We start from the raw sequence: 15,523 nt of genomic DNA on the forward strand, positions 1-15,523 counted from the left end.
CGCAACTTGTTTTGCTACGCCTGGTTCCTTGTTGACGCATTATTCTCTCCCTCGGGCACTGTTTATTCAAGCGGCCATCACTCCCACGGCAAAATAAGTAATTGATTTGATTGATTGTGGGGTTTAACGCGCCGATGCAACGCAGGCGATGAGGCGCATTGTAGTGGACGGCTCTGGAGTAATTTTGACCACCTGGGGATCTTTAACGTGCGCTGAAATCTCGTACACACGGACGTTTTTGCTTTTTGCCTCCATCAGAAAAGCGGCCGCCGCTGCCAGGAACCGAACCCGCGACCTCGTGCTCAGGCAACGCCTTAGCCACTGAGTCACCGTGGCGGGTGCGGCAAAATAAGTAACCCCTCCCACCTTTATCGCGCACGCAGCAACGACATCCCTGTTGTTGTACCTTATAGCAGTTTTCGAAAAGGTGCACCCAAGCACATTGCCGGGAAATAGTGGGCCTTTATAACAATGGGTGCTATCGCTGCTCACGCTAACCAAGAAGAAAGCCCACACGCGTATCCAACCACACAAAATCGCCACAAAGTGGAAAGCGTGGTTCACTAGCCGCTGGAGTGATGACTGCTTGAAGGAACAGCAACCGAGGAGTGCATAAACGGGTCCAAGGTGCGCCGAGAACTCTAAGGCGGAGGCGTTGTCTTTATCGGCCGAAGCTCGTGCAATAACCTTCAAACCGCGCGCGACTGTACAGTGCAGCTCAACCATGAAGATGTGTCACACTCTGCCCACTTGCACTGACTGGAGGGACGGCTTCCTTCCAGTGTGCCTGCTGGAGCTGTGCTGAGGAAATGTGGTTATGGTTTTCTTGCTAGGTCGGTCGTCAGCCTGTGCAGATTGCTCATGCGACGAGGTTATGGAAACACGAAAGTTTAGGTGGGGCCAGGGTGGGGTAAAACAGTGCATTTATTAATTATCTCCAGAATGGTCATGGATAACGCAAGCAGAGATAACAGTACACATTAAGCTGACATGGACATTCAGCCAACCAGAATAAAATGTGTAACAAAGAAGAAAAGAAACAAATAAATGCAAGTGAGTGTATGAGTAATAAGACTATCTACAAATGCTGCTGTCTCATGGCCAAAACATTGCAGGAGTGGGTTCAGAAATTCAAAAGCAAACAGTGCACACAATTGTAACTAACACATCCTAAATTCATCAGTGCTTAATCTATTCAAAGCAGTCAAGTTTGTTCCAGTTCCATCGTGCATGGGAAAAAACTTGAAGCAAACTAAGCAATAACTGAAGGGTACAATGTTTACACCATCTGAGCTATGCAGTGTGTGCACTGGTGTGTCAGTAGAAGATAAAAGGGCTTGAACACAGGTCATTCGTGTACAAGCTTGTGAAACAAAATAACACTCTCACGTACGGTGGTGTTCTAGTGAATCAAGTGACAACAATGAGCATGCAGACATAAGGAAAAGTCTCTATCATAACGAATAAGTATGAACTGTATACCCTCTTTTTTTGTACAGATGCCGATCTATTTCAATCTTGCTCAAGATGATGTGACCAAATTACCGAGACGTACTCAAGCATAGGTCTCACTGAAGTCTTGTATGCAGATTGCTTGCAGTCTTTTGACAAATGTACTATATGCTGTCCAAGTTTACATGAGCTAGGGTTATAACCGAAACTGAGAAAATCTTTATTCAAGAAAGTCATAGCTACGGTTGTTGTAAGGTATGGGTATTTGCCATGTGTCACTCCAATTGCAAAATAGCAAGAATACATATGTTACTGCTGACTGGTCTGGGAAGTAGACACAATTGTAAAACAGATCATCATCCGCATACCAATGTATGTTTACAAGTGTTCCAGAGAAGGTTTCACTATCATCATATTATAATAACTAAGAGAGGCCCGAGCATATATCCTTGTGGTCCACGAGACATTGCTTCAATGCTGGACGACTGCAGATGGTTGCAAATATTCCACAATTCAATCAAGTAATTTTGAGTCGTTTAAAAAGGGACTCAGATGCTACAGACAAAATCAACACAGAAATCTCAAAGGCTCAATTCGGACTCCTTCGCAAACACAGGATCAAACTGTCTTCCCCTGCGTGCAGTAGATTGCTAACTCTGAACAACCACAAAAAAAAATCATGAGCCATTTCACTCTGTGATGACGGATGACTGCCGAAGCTGAGGCGACAGGAAATTTTGAGCAAAGGTACGAGTTCTTGACAAAAGTTGGGCTGCGGCTAGCCAATCCTGGACGTCATTCAATCTGGGTAGATGGTCTGGAATCAGGGTAGACGTATCCGTTTATGGTAGAGAATTTGGGCCACACCTATCGGCAGATTCTTTACTTGTCTCCCTCCTTCCACATTATGACGACAAAAGAGGCGTGCCTTTCTGTTTTTCGGTTCCATGTTCAGCCAGAAGACAAAGTAGCTGCCCCAGTAGATGTCTTTTTCAGTGGCAGCTGCCTAAAGAAAGCAAGTGCACATGCCCACAAAAGCCTCAACGATTAAAAGGCTCACGGATAAAATTAATTTCCTCCTGTGTACGAAAAGATCAATGACTACCAATGAAGTCTGCCATTGTACGCATGCGGCCTGTACCCAAATGGTCTGGGTTATCCCAACCAAAGCCACCTCAGAAGGTCCTTGCTCACTTGTGAAGAGAGTTATAGTCCATTAAGCAATTTTTAGCTTTTTGATAAAACATTGGGAGTAAAATCAAAGTGCAATAAAAAAGCTGAAAAAAATCGTACCTAATGAACATACATATGTAGTGGCAAAACAATATGAATACAAAACGTACTGCAAGAGGCTTCAATGTGGTTTGACCTCAGCCAGCAAAAAAGGGGGGATAACCTTCTGGAATAAAAAATAATGTACATAAAGGATCAGTTTGGGGACATCTGAAAACTATAACAAAGAAACCAAACTTAAGTGGTTTAGGAATGAAATTCTCACTGATGTGCAGTTGTGCACTTCACAAAACTGCCCAATTGATATTATTGGGCCTGAGAAAGAAAATGGTGTAACATTATGACTAGTGTTCACATTTCTATGCTCAGATGGGGCATGTTTCTGACAGTAGCACTAAACCATGGGAACAACTTTGCTCAGAAAGGTTTTGTTGCTTTCCAGGCTGGGACGTGCGTGTAGTCATGCCGCAGTTATCTGATTTGTAGTGGACTTTTGGATGCAAGTATCCACTACTGATCCTGATCCGGGGCCGGCTCCAACGGAGTTGCCATGCGAGTGGATCATGATTGATTGATTGTGGGGTTTAACGCGCCGACGCTACGCAGACGATGAGGCGCGCCGTAGTGGAGGGCTCCGGATTAATTTTGACTACCTGGGGATCTTTAACGTGCGCCGAAATCTCGTACACACGGGCGTTTTTGCTTTTCGCCTCCATCAGAAAAGCGAGTAGATCAAGCCTCGTCTGAAAAAGGTAAAGGAACATTGCATCGATCATTATGAACCAGCTCTAACAGCTAGCAGCATGGCAGTAACACCAATTGTGCTGCTAGAACGGCTGCCTCTATCTGTTTGAAAGTCCGTGCAGCTTCATAGAACGAGTGTTCGAATCTTTCCATGTTGACCTTGTGGAATCGAAGGACTTTTCCTACACCCGGCACAAATGTGACCCGGAACCAACAGTGCCAAGAAAGCGGAAGTTCGAAGAAATAAGAGCTCTGCCTGACACAGCTGGCTTTTTGAATAGAGTGCAGGAGGTGAATGCTTTATCTTTTTGCTATATAATCGTTCCAGAGAAAGACTCAGTGGGAAGTAAAACTTGATTTGTAGACACCCTGCACAGGAGAAAGCACTTTCCCTTGTACTTTTTGTGAGGAATATTTATTAGCGATATATTTTTTACTGCACTTGCCTCGATATTATGGAAACAGTTTGTAAGGGTTATTTCCGTTAAAGCGCGAGACACATGGACGATTGGTGCATGCAAATCGCATGCGACTGATCGTTACGACTGTCGCCACGATTAGTCGTACGCGTGAATTTGAGACACATGGCCCGATGTATGCGTGCAATGCATTGTCGGCGTTGCTCGCCCAATGTTTTTGCTCCATGGTCAACTACGACGATCGCTGAGCTGAATTTGTAGATTCCGCGCGGCGTTCGCAAGAAATGGATAAAGCAGGAAATTGTAAAGCGTTTCCTGCCCTTGAAAACAGTCTGCACGCACGCCAGCCACACCTGCCAGCTCGGCACACTCAGCGGCTCGAACCTGCGCAGACCACGGTAGCAACCGCTTGTCGCTGCTCTTCCAAATCAATCTGATCGCTAAAAAGAAGTTGAAGAGAAAAAATGTGCTAGGGGATTGTTGTCAGGGCTTATTTTAAGAACGGCGATCAAATATCCGCCAGGTTGCTAAGCCTAAGGTTCCCACCATCCGAGCCGACCCGAGCAACGCAAGCCCGTTGCAGGCTCAGTGGGCTCTCATTAGCTGTGGCCTCATGACGATCGCAACGATGGCACGACTGCATCTGGCTTGTTTGTCGCATATCGTGAGCCTCCTCTGACCAGCAATCGACGCCAAAACCGGTCCTAACGATCAATCGTAACGATGCATCCGAATCGCGTGCAGCAGTCGCCCATGTGTCTATGTGTCTCGCGGCTAAAGGTAAATGAGGTGCATGAGATTTCAGAATTTGGTGCTCATTCATTCAGTTTTTTTGTGCTGACGTCAGAGCAAAATCCCTGTTAACTTTTTCTGTGCATTTTCCAGGTTGCCCCAAATGCGAGGGTTTTTACCCTGAGCACATGCGGCCCACAGGCAAACAAACCAGCCAGCCCAGAAGCAGTGGACGCCACCCCCACACAAGATACACCAGACTGGCTAGATGTTTCGCTCGGTGCACCCCTGACCTCGTTCACCGCTACGTACCTAGCTAAGAAAGGTTTTCAGAATGAAAACGTTAGTGAGCTCTCCGAGTTAGTAATGGAGAAGGTGCGCATTACTGACCAGGAGTCGAGGGCGATAGAGGTGGCTACAAGAGATCAGGCGGGCAGCCCCCTTTGGTTTCTACACAGGAAGGGGAGGGTGACTGCGTCACTGTTTAAGGATGTGTGCCGCTCCAAGAGGGTACGCTGCAGTACCCTCATCGACAAAATTTTCACCCACCGCCAACTGAATGTGCCGGCAATTCAGTACGGCATCGACAATGAAGGTGTGGCGAAGGAGAGGCTGTTGGCCTTCCTTCAGGGCCATCATAACAACGCGCGGATTGAACCATGTGGGCTCATGATCAATCCTAAGTACCCCCTACTCGGCTGCAGCCCCGACGGGGTTTTCCGATGCGACTGTCACGAGCCCGCACTGGTGGAAATAAAGTGCCTCTACAGCCTGCGGGAATGCAATCCCCAGGAGCTCATGGCTGAAGGGGTTTTGCCTAGCAGCCACGGGTGGCCTAAAAGAAAGCCACGCGTACTACTATCAGGTCCAGGCACAACTGCACCTTAACATCTTTAACATAACAAGGTGCTATTTTTATGTCCACGTTGATCAGGGTGGTCGAATGCTTGTTATTGAAAAAGACGACGACTTCATGCAAGACAACAGCACAAATGTACAGATGTTCTTGAGGGACATTGTGATGCCCAGGATCATCCTTGGAAACACAGTTTGAGCCATTTCTGCTTGTTGAATGACCCATTCATGTATGTCTATAGTTTTTCAATCTGTACAAGTATTCCTTTTGCATGTTGAGTGTATTACTTATGTGTGTATAGTTTTTCATTCTGTACAAATATTCCTTTTGCATGTTGAGTGTATTACTTATGTGTGTATAGTTTTTCATTCTGTACAAATATTCCTTTTGCATGTTGAGTGTATTACTTATGTGTGTATATAGTTTTTTTTTCAAAAAGGCTAAAAAAGACGTTTCGGCTTCCATACGGAAGCCTTGTTCACTGCGCGGAAAGGTTCGAAGCTCGAAGCTTTTAAGAAGTGCGTCGAAGTAATCGCCCCAGGCATCTTGCATACGTAGGCGGGAGATTGCCTGCATTGTGGTTCAGTGTTTTTTCATCAAGATGTCGGTGTGACAGCAGTTTCCTTTCTCTGGCGATAACCGACGCTTCGTCCCAGCCTATTTTGTATGTCGTTGCTTCCACGTGTTCCGCAAGCGCATTCGACGCAATCTTCTTGTTTTTCATGTCATTCTTGTGTTCATAACTTCGAAAGTCGCAGTCGGCGCAGGGAATTTTGTACACCACCCCAGGGAACTTCTCTTTCTTGATTCCATCCTTGGCAGCCACCAGCTCGTGCCTCAGCTTGCGCGCGGGGATGTGAGCGACGTGCACATCGTACGAGCGCAGAACCCTAGCCAAAAACTCGCTCACGCCCGGCACGTAAGGTATCGGCGCTCGGCTTCGGCAAGGAGGACCAGCGGGTTCTGATGGGCGTGATGACTGTTGTAGCACGGAGTCCACGAAATGCTTGGGGTAGCCGCAATTGCCAAGTTCTCTGCACACTTGGCGTAGATCAGCAGCCTCGTCTTCTGGCCGTGAGTAGAGGTGCTTGGCGCGTTGGGTGAGGGAAGCCACGACAGAGTGCTTATGACAGGCTGGATGAACAGAATTAAAATGGAGGTAACGTCCAGTGTGGGTTTCTTTTCGGTAAACCTTGAATGAAAGGCAATCGCCACGACGTTCAACCAACACGTCCAGGAAAGGAAGACGGCCAGCAGCCTCCTCCTCGACAGTGAATTGAATGGATTCCTCCGTGCCGTTCATGTGTTCCGTAAAGGCGGTTTAGTGAGTCCCTTTTGATGATGCAGAAACAATCGTCGATGTACCGCAGAAAGACCTTGGGTCGTGGCTCGAATGAAGACAGTGCGCGCGTTTCCAAGGCTTCCATAGTAAGGTTGGCGGTTGTCACTGAGATAGATGTGCCCATGGCTGTGCCATGGACCTGCTTGTAGATCACCCCCCGGAAAAGAAAATAAGTGTTCTCGAGGCAGAACTGCAACAGCTTCAGGAGATCTGGTTCTTCGATGGGGGTTCTTTCACCCAAACCATCGTCATATTGCAGGGCAGGCCAACAAACCTCCACCGCGAAATCCACGGGTATGCTGGTAAATAGTGACTTCACATCAAAGGACACCATTATCTCGTCGTCGTCCACCGTGAGGTTGCGCACCTTTTCAATAAAATCTGAGGAGTTGCGTATGAAGGTAGAACCTTTTCCAACGAGTGGTGCAAAAACTTTGTGCAAATAGCCCGACAGGCGGTATAAGGGTGAACGTGTGAAGTCAACTATCGGTCGCATCGGCGCGTTCGGCTTGTGGATCTTGAGGAGGCCGTATAAAGCAGGTGCTCAGCCGTTGTGGCAAAGGAGCTTGAAGTACAGCGACTTGCGTTGTGGGGGAACCAACCGGAAAACGTCAGCCAAGAGCATTTGCAAGCCTCCTTCCACTTTGAGGGTAGAGTGCCGTTTTAGCTTCACGTACGTGCTGTCGTCCTACAGGAGATCAGACATTTTTCCAACGTAGTCGTCGCTATTCAAGATGACGGTGGAGTTTCCCTTGTCAGCAGGAAGTATTACGATGTCCATGTTACTGCGCAGGCTCTTGATCGCATCACGTTTCTCGGCAAGAAGGGGAGTCCGAGGATGCCGTGGTAGCTTGGCTAGAATGCCAACTGCGGGAGTTCGAGCCTCGTCCCGGCGGCTGTTCTCAACCTGTCCAATAGCCTGCTCGACCGCACAGATGAGCTTTCTTGCGTCCAGCGCAGGGCCCGCGTTGAAGTTCAACCCGAGCTCAAGCACAGAGTTCTGCCGGATTTGGGCTGTACGAAGACAGGTTGTGATCGGCGATAACCAGGTTCTTCAACTATGTATCTTTCACCCGACCAGATGAGTTTTCGTCAAACCTTAGATTTCATTTTTTTCATTTCCGTTCTGCGCAAATATGCTTTCCTTTGGGTGTACCGTTTATGTGTGTATATAGTTTTTTTCTTCTTCATACTGTGCAAATATTCTTTCCTGCATATGAACATTACCTGTGTATAAATATATCTAGCACCACTTGTAGAGCAGGAGTGCACCAGACTAAGAAACTTTGTTATGTTGGGGTTTGACGTGCTGAAGTTGTCTCAGTCATAGAGCCTGCCATTGTTTTGGAATCCAGGTTAATTTTTGACCACCTGGGGATCTTTAACGTGCACTAAAATCTTGACACACTGGCATTCTCATACTTCGCCTCTACCTGATGACTTAGGCTGGCATTACACCTGTACCTCAGGCTCTGCAGCACAGCACCTTAGGTATTGAGCCAGCACAGCTGGCCTGAGAAAAAACGTTCATCGACCAGTGTTTTTTTTACTATTTATAACAAGCTAAGCTCTGCATTTACTGTCCTCATAACAATGATGCCAACTTTACTGCAAACTTCAAACAAAGTCTAAATATTAGGAAAAGCAGATGAAGCACTGGAAACTCCCCAGCCACTTTCGAGCGGTTTCTTTATCGTCACAGGTGACGATGGTGAAGACTTATTGCGCAGAGCGGAAAGTTTTATGACTGCTTGGCGGTGGGGAGTTGGTATGAACGGCCACCATTAAGAAAAGAAACTGTGTAATTACAGTTGGGCCTCTACCTCCGTATAGTGCACCACATTGAAAGATAGTTTCACTGCTGCCGTCATGCGGCGCACAATTTGAGTTTTTCAATTTTCAAATTCCTTGTTTTTTTTTGGGGGGGGGGGGTAAAGCAACGTATCTTGTGACTGGAATGGGGCTAAATGGGTTACCAAATACTACACAGCTGCAGTAAATCATTTTCTCTATTTTAAACTTTGTTGCTAGCCTGTTAAAGTGCGTAGCAACAACAAATGTAAATACCTGAACAACTCGTGCTCAAGGCACTGAATAAAGGTTGTTATAGAAAGATAGCATTCCTGTTCATTATTTCCTGCCATTAGCACCAATGCCCATAAACTAAGATTTATTCTCTCGTTTTACTTTCTACCTTTTAATAAGAAAAGCAATCTTCATATTCCCAGCTGTTGTTTTATCACCTGTACGAGAAAGATTACTACACATCAGGTCGGGACATGCCTTTTGTTAATGCAGTTGCTGGCAGTTTCCCCATGGTCTGCGCGCTGCACTGGACTTTATGTACCGCATCACTGCTGCGGTGCCTCGAAGTAGCTCAAAGAAAGATGGACTGATTACTCGGTACAAGTTGCATGGCAGAACACAAACAGAAAAGTCCATCTACGTGAACTGCTGTTCTTGAGCAAGCCTCATCACAACCACATTGGGGTGATTTGAAAGTATTGGGAAATCTATTTTCCTTTATCAATGTTGATACGCAACCAACTAACCAGGCTTACCCGTTGAAGGTGTTCACATTAACTCTTGCATGCAGATCTTCATTAATGATTTGCTCACCTCGTCTAGACAGAGCTGCAGAAAGGTTGGCCAGCCCAGCCACAACAGCAATGACCTCATCATAAACGTCGACCACAGTAGTCTGTACGGTGTCCGTCATAATTCGCCACTTCTTCAAGTGCCCAATGGCCCTTTCCACGATGATTCGCGACGAGGATATTCTCCTGGATGCCGTCACCTCCTGACCAGGCAGTTGTACTCGGTTCTTGGTGAAGCTAGGTGTAATGAGCTGGCAGTTCCGCTCGAGGAATTCTTCAAATAGCAGAAAACCCCTGTCCGCCAGGACTTGGTCACCCGCTTCAAGGAGGTCCATAAATCCCGTGAAAAAAAGGTAGAAGAGGGAAGGCAATAAATATGTGAAATCACTAGGTTGCTAAGCTTAGCAATGCCAAACCATAAGTGACCAGCTAAGCAGGAACCCTACTTCATTGCAACTCGGGGATGTAAAATGTGGATGACACACTGACGTGAAGCAAATGCCCTGTCAAAACAGCCTTATTTCCATCTTGCTCCTGACTTTTATGAGGAAACTAAAGAGGTGTACAATCAAGTTTGGCAATGTAAAAAGACTTCTATACCCATAACGATGCCGATTTTATTGCACGCTTCAAACAAATAATTGACATTAACAAAACGTATCAACCAGTGGCAACTCCGTAGCTATTTTCTAGCAACTTCTCTATGATGTCGCAGAATCTTGCTTTTATGACTGGCGGTCGCAAAGCCAAGCCACTCCAGGAAACTTGACTGGGTGATTTAATCACATCACTTGATTGCCACAGTGAAGTTAACAGTTTTGTAGTGCTGGCCCATATTTACGTCCCTTGAGTCCCTATCACATTCACTCCAATGTGGCTGGAATAGAGCTGACTGAGTAACCAAGGGCTAGTTCTTTCAAATCAAGCAAAGTTGTTGTTTGTCGTCATGGCCCATTTCTTCCACTGCTACTCCCAAAATCACTCGGAAAGTATAGCCATGTTGCCTCAGTAACCAATTTCTTGCAACTCTTGACGCAACGAGTAAAAAAAATTATGTTGGACACGTCGCACCATGCACTGAGGGGCCACATAAACACAGATTGTGTCGGGTGAATTTTAGACATCAGACGGCGTGCACATTTCATTATCCGCATTGCTTTGTTTTACAACAGCATGGCTGTCGTAAAAGTCTGATGGCAAGACGGACAGGACAAAAGTGGAGAGCAGAGCTTGTTGTTCTGCCAGCTGCCACTTTTTGGGGTGCATTGTTTTGAAGAATATTACCTAGATAGCTGTACCTGGACATCCAAATTAACAGGCAGTTATCTGTTCTTTTTGTATTCTGTGCCACATTTTTTTATTGGACATCCCTTAAGATTGCACATGTCCTGCAGAGTATCACAGCGCATTACTAAAATAAAATTTGCACTGAACATAAAAAAAACAGGAAAATGAGGACCAGCCATTAAAAACTCGATCTTAAGAGGTCTAAAATGTACTGAAGTTCTGCAACACTCAGGCATTTTTTCTCTCTCTTTTCCGATAAAAGTCCCCTCTCCACTTTCAGCATGAGCGTGCGCCTCTGGTGTTGCACTACTGAGCACAAGGCCGGAGGCTTGATTCCCAGCTGTGGCAACTGTTTTCCTCGTGTTTTAAAATTTCTGCCCACAGTAAAGGTGTCCAGGTGGTCGAAATCCGCAGCCCCCCCCAATGGCTCACCTTTCAGCCGAGGCACAAGAACAGCATGTAAAGCCTCTGAGGAGCAGCTCAGCCACTGAATTGCCAGGGCGGTACCTGGAGACAGCTTATCTTAAAAGTTCATCCACGAGTGCGATGGAGTAACAAGTCTCAGTGCTTCCAGCTTGGTAGGAATCTTCCCCAAAACTAATGCAGCATAACGATGTATTCACGAGTGAAATTTGGGTCATAGCAGAAATGAAACGCGAAATTGCAGTTACACACACCAAGGCAGCACCCTGTCATTGAGGCATATCGTAGTGAAAGGCTTCAGATCAGTTTGCAACGCGTAGGGTTCTTTGGGCCTCGTGGATATTCTATAACCAAAAGAATTATGTTTTTCCCTCCATCAGAAAAACAGCAGCTGAGCTAGGAATAGAACCCATGACCGTAATTAATTGGCAGCAGAACGACCACGCCAAGTGGCTCAGTGAGAATAATTTCCATTTGAGGCCATGATACCCTACTGTGTTGACCTTTGCGAACAGAGTGATCACTGCCAGTTCTTATGCAACAACAGGCAATGAGACTGAGTGCTGAGGCTATACAATGGATTCTATACTGTCCTATAGGTTACGGTGTACATTCTCCAAGTTCAAAGCTATTTTGATAGTAAAGCAAAGAAAAATGTAACCAGAGCAGTCAGCAAAATGTTGCCGAGCAAAGCTTACCACATGCCAATGTGAGCTGTTTATCAGAGGCTCTGCCTGCGTACGCCTTAGAAATGAACATGACGGCTCCATGCGGATTCACTGCCACCAGGTACTTCAGCGTTGTGGCCTGCTTGTAGTGGCTCCAGACGACCTGCTGGCCATCCAAGTTCAAGGGTCTAAAAAGGAAGCACAACATTGCCTCGTACAGATTAGTACGCCTGATGACACGTGTATAATACGTCGAGGTGGGAGAAAACGTGCCTGGCAAGCCGCACTTCAGTGCAGTCGATGATGGTGCGCAGGTGCGGAAAGTTCTTCTTTTCTTTCTCAGTCAGCCAGCTGCGGCAAATTTCTGGACTGGAGAAAACTATTAGGCCCTTGCAAAGGTGGTGCACAGCTTGCAGCACCATCCTGAAGCTCCGGCTGATGGTCTTGCGTGTCACTCCAAAGCGATACGCCAGGTCCTTAAAAGGCAAATTTAGGCGCAACTTCATCAAAAATGAGAGAAGTTGCGTCTCGTGCGGAAATGCCCTTTTCGCCTTTGGGAGCACCGGGGCAATGCTGTCCAGGATGGCAAAGAAAAGTGGTTTTGACAACCCTGTAAATAAACGTCGTCGGTATACAGGTCAGATTACCCTTTCAACATGCAAGACAAACAATATGAAGTTTGTACATATTTTGTACCTGTGTAGAAGTGCACTTTGTCATCATCCATAACGCGGACGCTTCTGGCCTGTTGAAGGCTTCGAACCTTTCCCTGGAGGTGCTTAACCTGGGCTTCCAGAAGCCTGATGCGCTCCGTGTCGCCGGACCCAGAGGGCGGAGCCTCGCACATATCAGTATGGACTTCCACCGTTCTGGCCAGAAAATGGAAAAAAAAGTTGGTGCAACTTATGTTATGAACATGTATACACATTGTAGAAACTTTATGGACAATCCTCACTGCACCGATGATGATGATCTTATCGGTGCCTGTCATCTCGCGGAGCTGCTTCATCTTTCTCCATCTGCCATTTTGTAAATAGAACAACATCGCATCACCGGGACGTCTCGGCCCTTGGTCCTCTTATTCCACATTTTGGTGCCGATGAACCCGGGAAGAAGGCCCGCTGCTATTCGGAGGCATCCGAACTTTGGCCTATTAGAAGGAGGACCCCTCGATACCGATGATGGACCCTGGTGATGGCCAGGTCGACGGTGCTACCCGAAGCCGAACAACGCGATGGGCGGACGAGATGACGGTGACTCCTCACCTGCAACGATTTCCCCCGATGACCTCTGCCAGCGATATTCTAAACGGTGAGGAGAACTCCGCTGCTCATTGCGCATCGGAAGATTCAGCACCTTATATGCACGAACGGAGCATTCCACTGTCTATGACGCGGCTTCAGGAACTTAACGCAAGAAGAGAACAAAAGCGTTTGATCACTCGAAGGCTATGCAGAGACGCGAAAGCAGCACTAGAATTCTCCGTAACGACCAGTGATGTGGACGAGGTGGTGAAGAGTTGTCTGCACGAGTTACGCAAAACTGAAGTACAACTGAGAACATTAAACGAGGAAATCGAACCGCTCATCGACATTGACCACCTATACGAAGAATGTGCTACAAATATTGACTATGAAGACGAAATTAGGCATGTTATGATTCAATTATACTACCGATTCAAAGACAAAATATCTGAAACCAACGACCAGTGCCAGATAATAAGTTGCATTCCTCAACAAATTTCAGTCAGTTTTTTACACTGACTGAACTGCTCTGCGACGCATGCTGTTTGAATGACCCCGAGGAACAAACCATCTTACAAGAAACCTCGCCTCCGTCACATTTATTATCTCAAACCGAATGTGAAAATAAGACCCCTTTTGGGCGACGCCTGAAATCCCATGGAAACATTCATTACTATCGTGTTCGTTTGAAGAATTGCCCCAGATGACCGAGAAAAAAGTAAGCTGCTTGTCGGAGGCCGTAACGATGACAGAAGATACCTATACCGTATATCCCGAGCACAGAGATACCGATGATTCTGCTGAAAAGTTGAAACGGCAAGACGGCATTCAAACGTTTGTAGCTTACAACCAAGCGATTCCGCAAACCAAAGAGAGGGATCTTGATCGGTTTGTAAGAAATGCAAAGAAGACTGCTGCGGTAAGCACCCGACAACGCGCTCTAACGAAGGGAGCACTTGGCAGGCACCATTCGAACAACCAGGATACATAGCGCTGCGCCAGCCGGATTAGAAGACTACAGCGTTCGAGAGAGAAGCGGAAGCCATCAAGGCACTTTTATCAAGCCCCAAGGAAAATACCGGAATCCGCACTAGAATTCAAAAGCGCCGAGGACAACACACGAATTTTAACCTGGCTGCGTGGACTGCGCCGACATTCTATGCGTGGGTTTAAAAGACGGCACCGGCGGCAGTTTCCCCGTGTGACTGCCTCATCGGATCGAACTGGACCGAACTTGAAGTACCGACAGGACACGGACTCGCCACGGCTTCTTTGGGGCCGCGGAAGATGTAGAAACTTTATGGACAATCCTCACTGCACCGATGATGATGATCTTATCGGTGCCTGTCATCTCGCGGAGCTGCTTCATCTTTCTCCATCCGCCATTTTGTCAATAGAACAACATCGCATCACCGGGACGTCTCGGCCCTTGGTCCTCTTATTCCACACACATAGCACAGCTAACCTCTTATCCTCGTCGTCCAACGAGTCCTCCTCTGAGCTCCCATTCTGGTATTAGGCGGTGCTTCCGCTCGCATCGAGAGAGCTCGCGTCGAGGCGAGGCAGCGTTTCCTCTCCACTACTCGGGTTGGGGGCCGTCAGCTGGGAGCTGGGTGCGTCGACCCGTTTTTTTCCCATGGTCGCATGCCTTTCGTGGCTGCAAGACGAGTACAAGCAAATTTAGAACAACACTTATTCTAAAATGCCGTCTCTTACCATTCTATTCTCCTTCTTGAAGTCTCGGTCGCTCTCTCGTCGTGCCAAAACAGCGACGGCGTGTAGTCGATGTGCAAAGGGTCTTTGTTTGGAGCACCTGTGAACACAGAAATACGATTCGCATGCTAAGTCGAGTTGCCTGTCATTGTTGAAAATTTAGTCTGCACTTGAGGATTGCGCAAACACTTGCCTGTTACGAAGCGGTCTTGGCATAGCCGCGCTCCAACTCCGGGCATCCCAATTCCGCCTTTAGTGATGCCCCGCTTCATAGCGACAGCCCACTGAAGCTTCCGCGCCTCGTTCCAGGGAAATCTATACATCTTTTTTCCCTTTACACTCGCGCTGGTGCATCCTACTGCGGAGCACCAACCATTATCGCTTCCGCGGAACTTTTTAATCGCGTATCACTCGTTAGCAGTCGTTAGCAGTACGCTGTCGCCATGCGACCGCCCAGGCAGCGTCGAACCGGAAGTGCGTTGCAGACGACGTACCGGTCAACCGTGACGAAGTCACCCCACCTATTCAGTCACCTGCGCTCAAATATATTAATGATCACAATACCCTCACCTGTCCTTCCTGTGTCCCAAAATCAACAATAAGAATAATAAAGACGAAACCCTCCCCACATCCAAACGGTAACCACAAACTACCCAATTACGCAACGTTCGCGCAATGCAATCACCCCTATGCGACGCATTTACTCGTGTTCCCCCCGTGGGAAGATGCGGGCGGGCGGGCTTTTTTTTTACTGTGCGTTGGTGCCCATATCATCTGGAAAAGGCGCGGCTTTGCGGCTCTCAGAGCGTGGCC

General features: G+C 47.2%; 1 protein-coding gene across 1 annotated transcript; it reads right to left on the reverse strand.

The window, feature by feature from the left end:
- Positions 1-5,270: 5,270 nt before the first annotated feature.
- LOC144176351 (uncharacterized) lies at positions 5,271-12,622 on the reverse strand. The gene is made up of 5 exons (XM_077705209.1): positions 12,450-12,622; positions 12,027-12,363; positions 11,784-11,941; positions 7,053-7,159; positions 5,271-5,351 (listed from the first exon to the last, which is right to left on the reverse strand). Exons 1-5 carry the CDS (start codon positions 12,598-12,600, stop codon positions 5,271-5,273), a joined length of 834 nt encoding a protein of 277 aa, XP_077561335.1. The 5' UTR covers positions 12,601-12,622.
- Between the last annotated feature and the right edge of the window lie 2,901 nt (positions 12,623-15,523).

Source organism: Haemaphysalis longicornis, unplaced genomic scaffold, assembly GCF_048455015.1.
Source record: "Haemaphysalis longicornis isolate Haplotype H1 unplaced genomic scaffold, Haemaphysalis longicornis Haplotype H1 scaffold_1, whole genome shotgun sequence".
Taxonomy (NCBI): Eukaryota; Metazoa; Arthropoda; class Arachnida; order Ixodida; family Ixodidae; genus Haemaphysalis; species Haemaphysalis longicornis.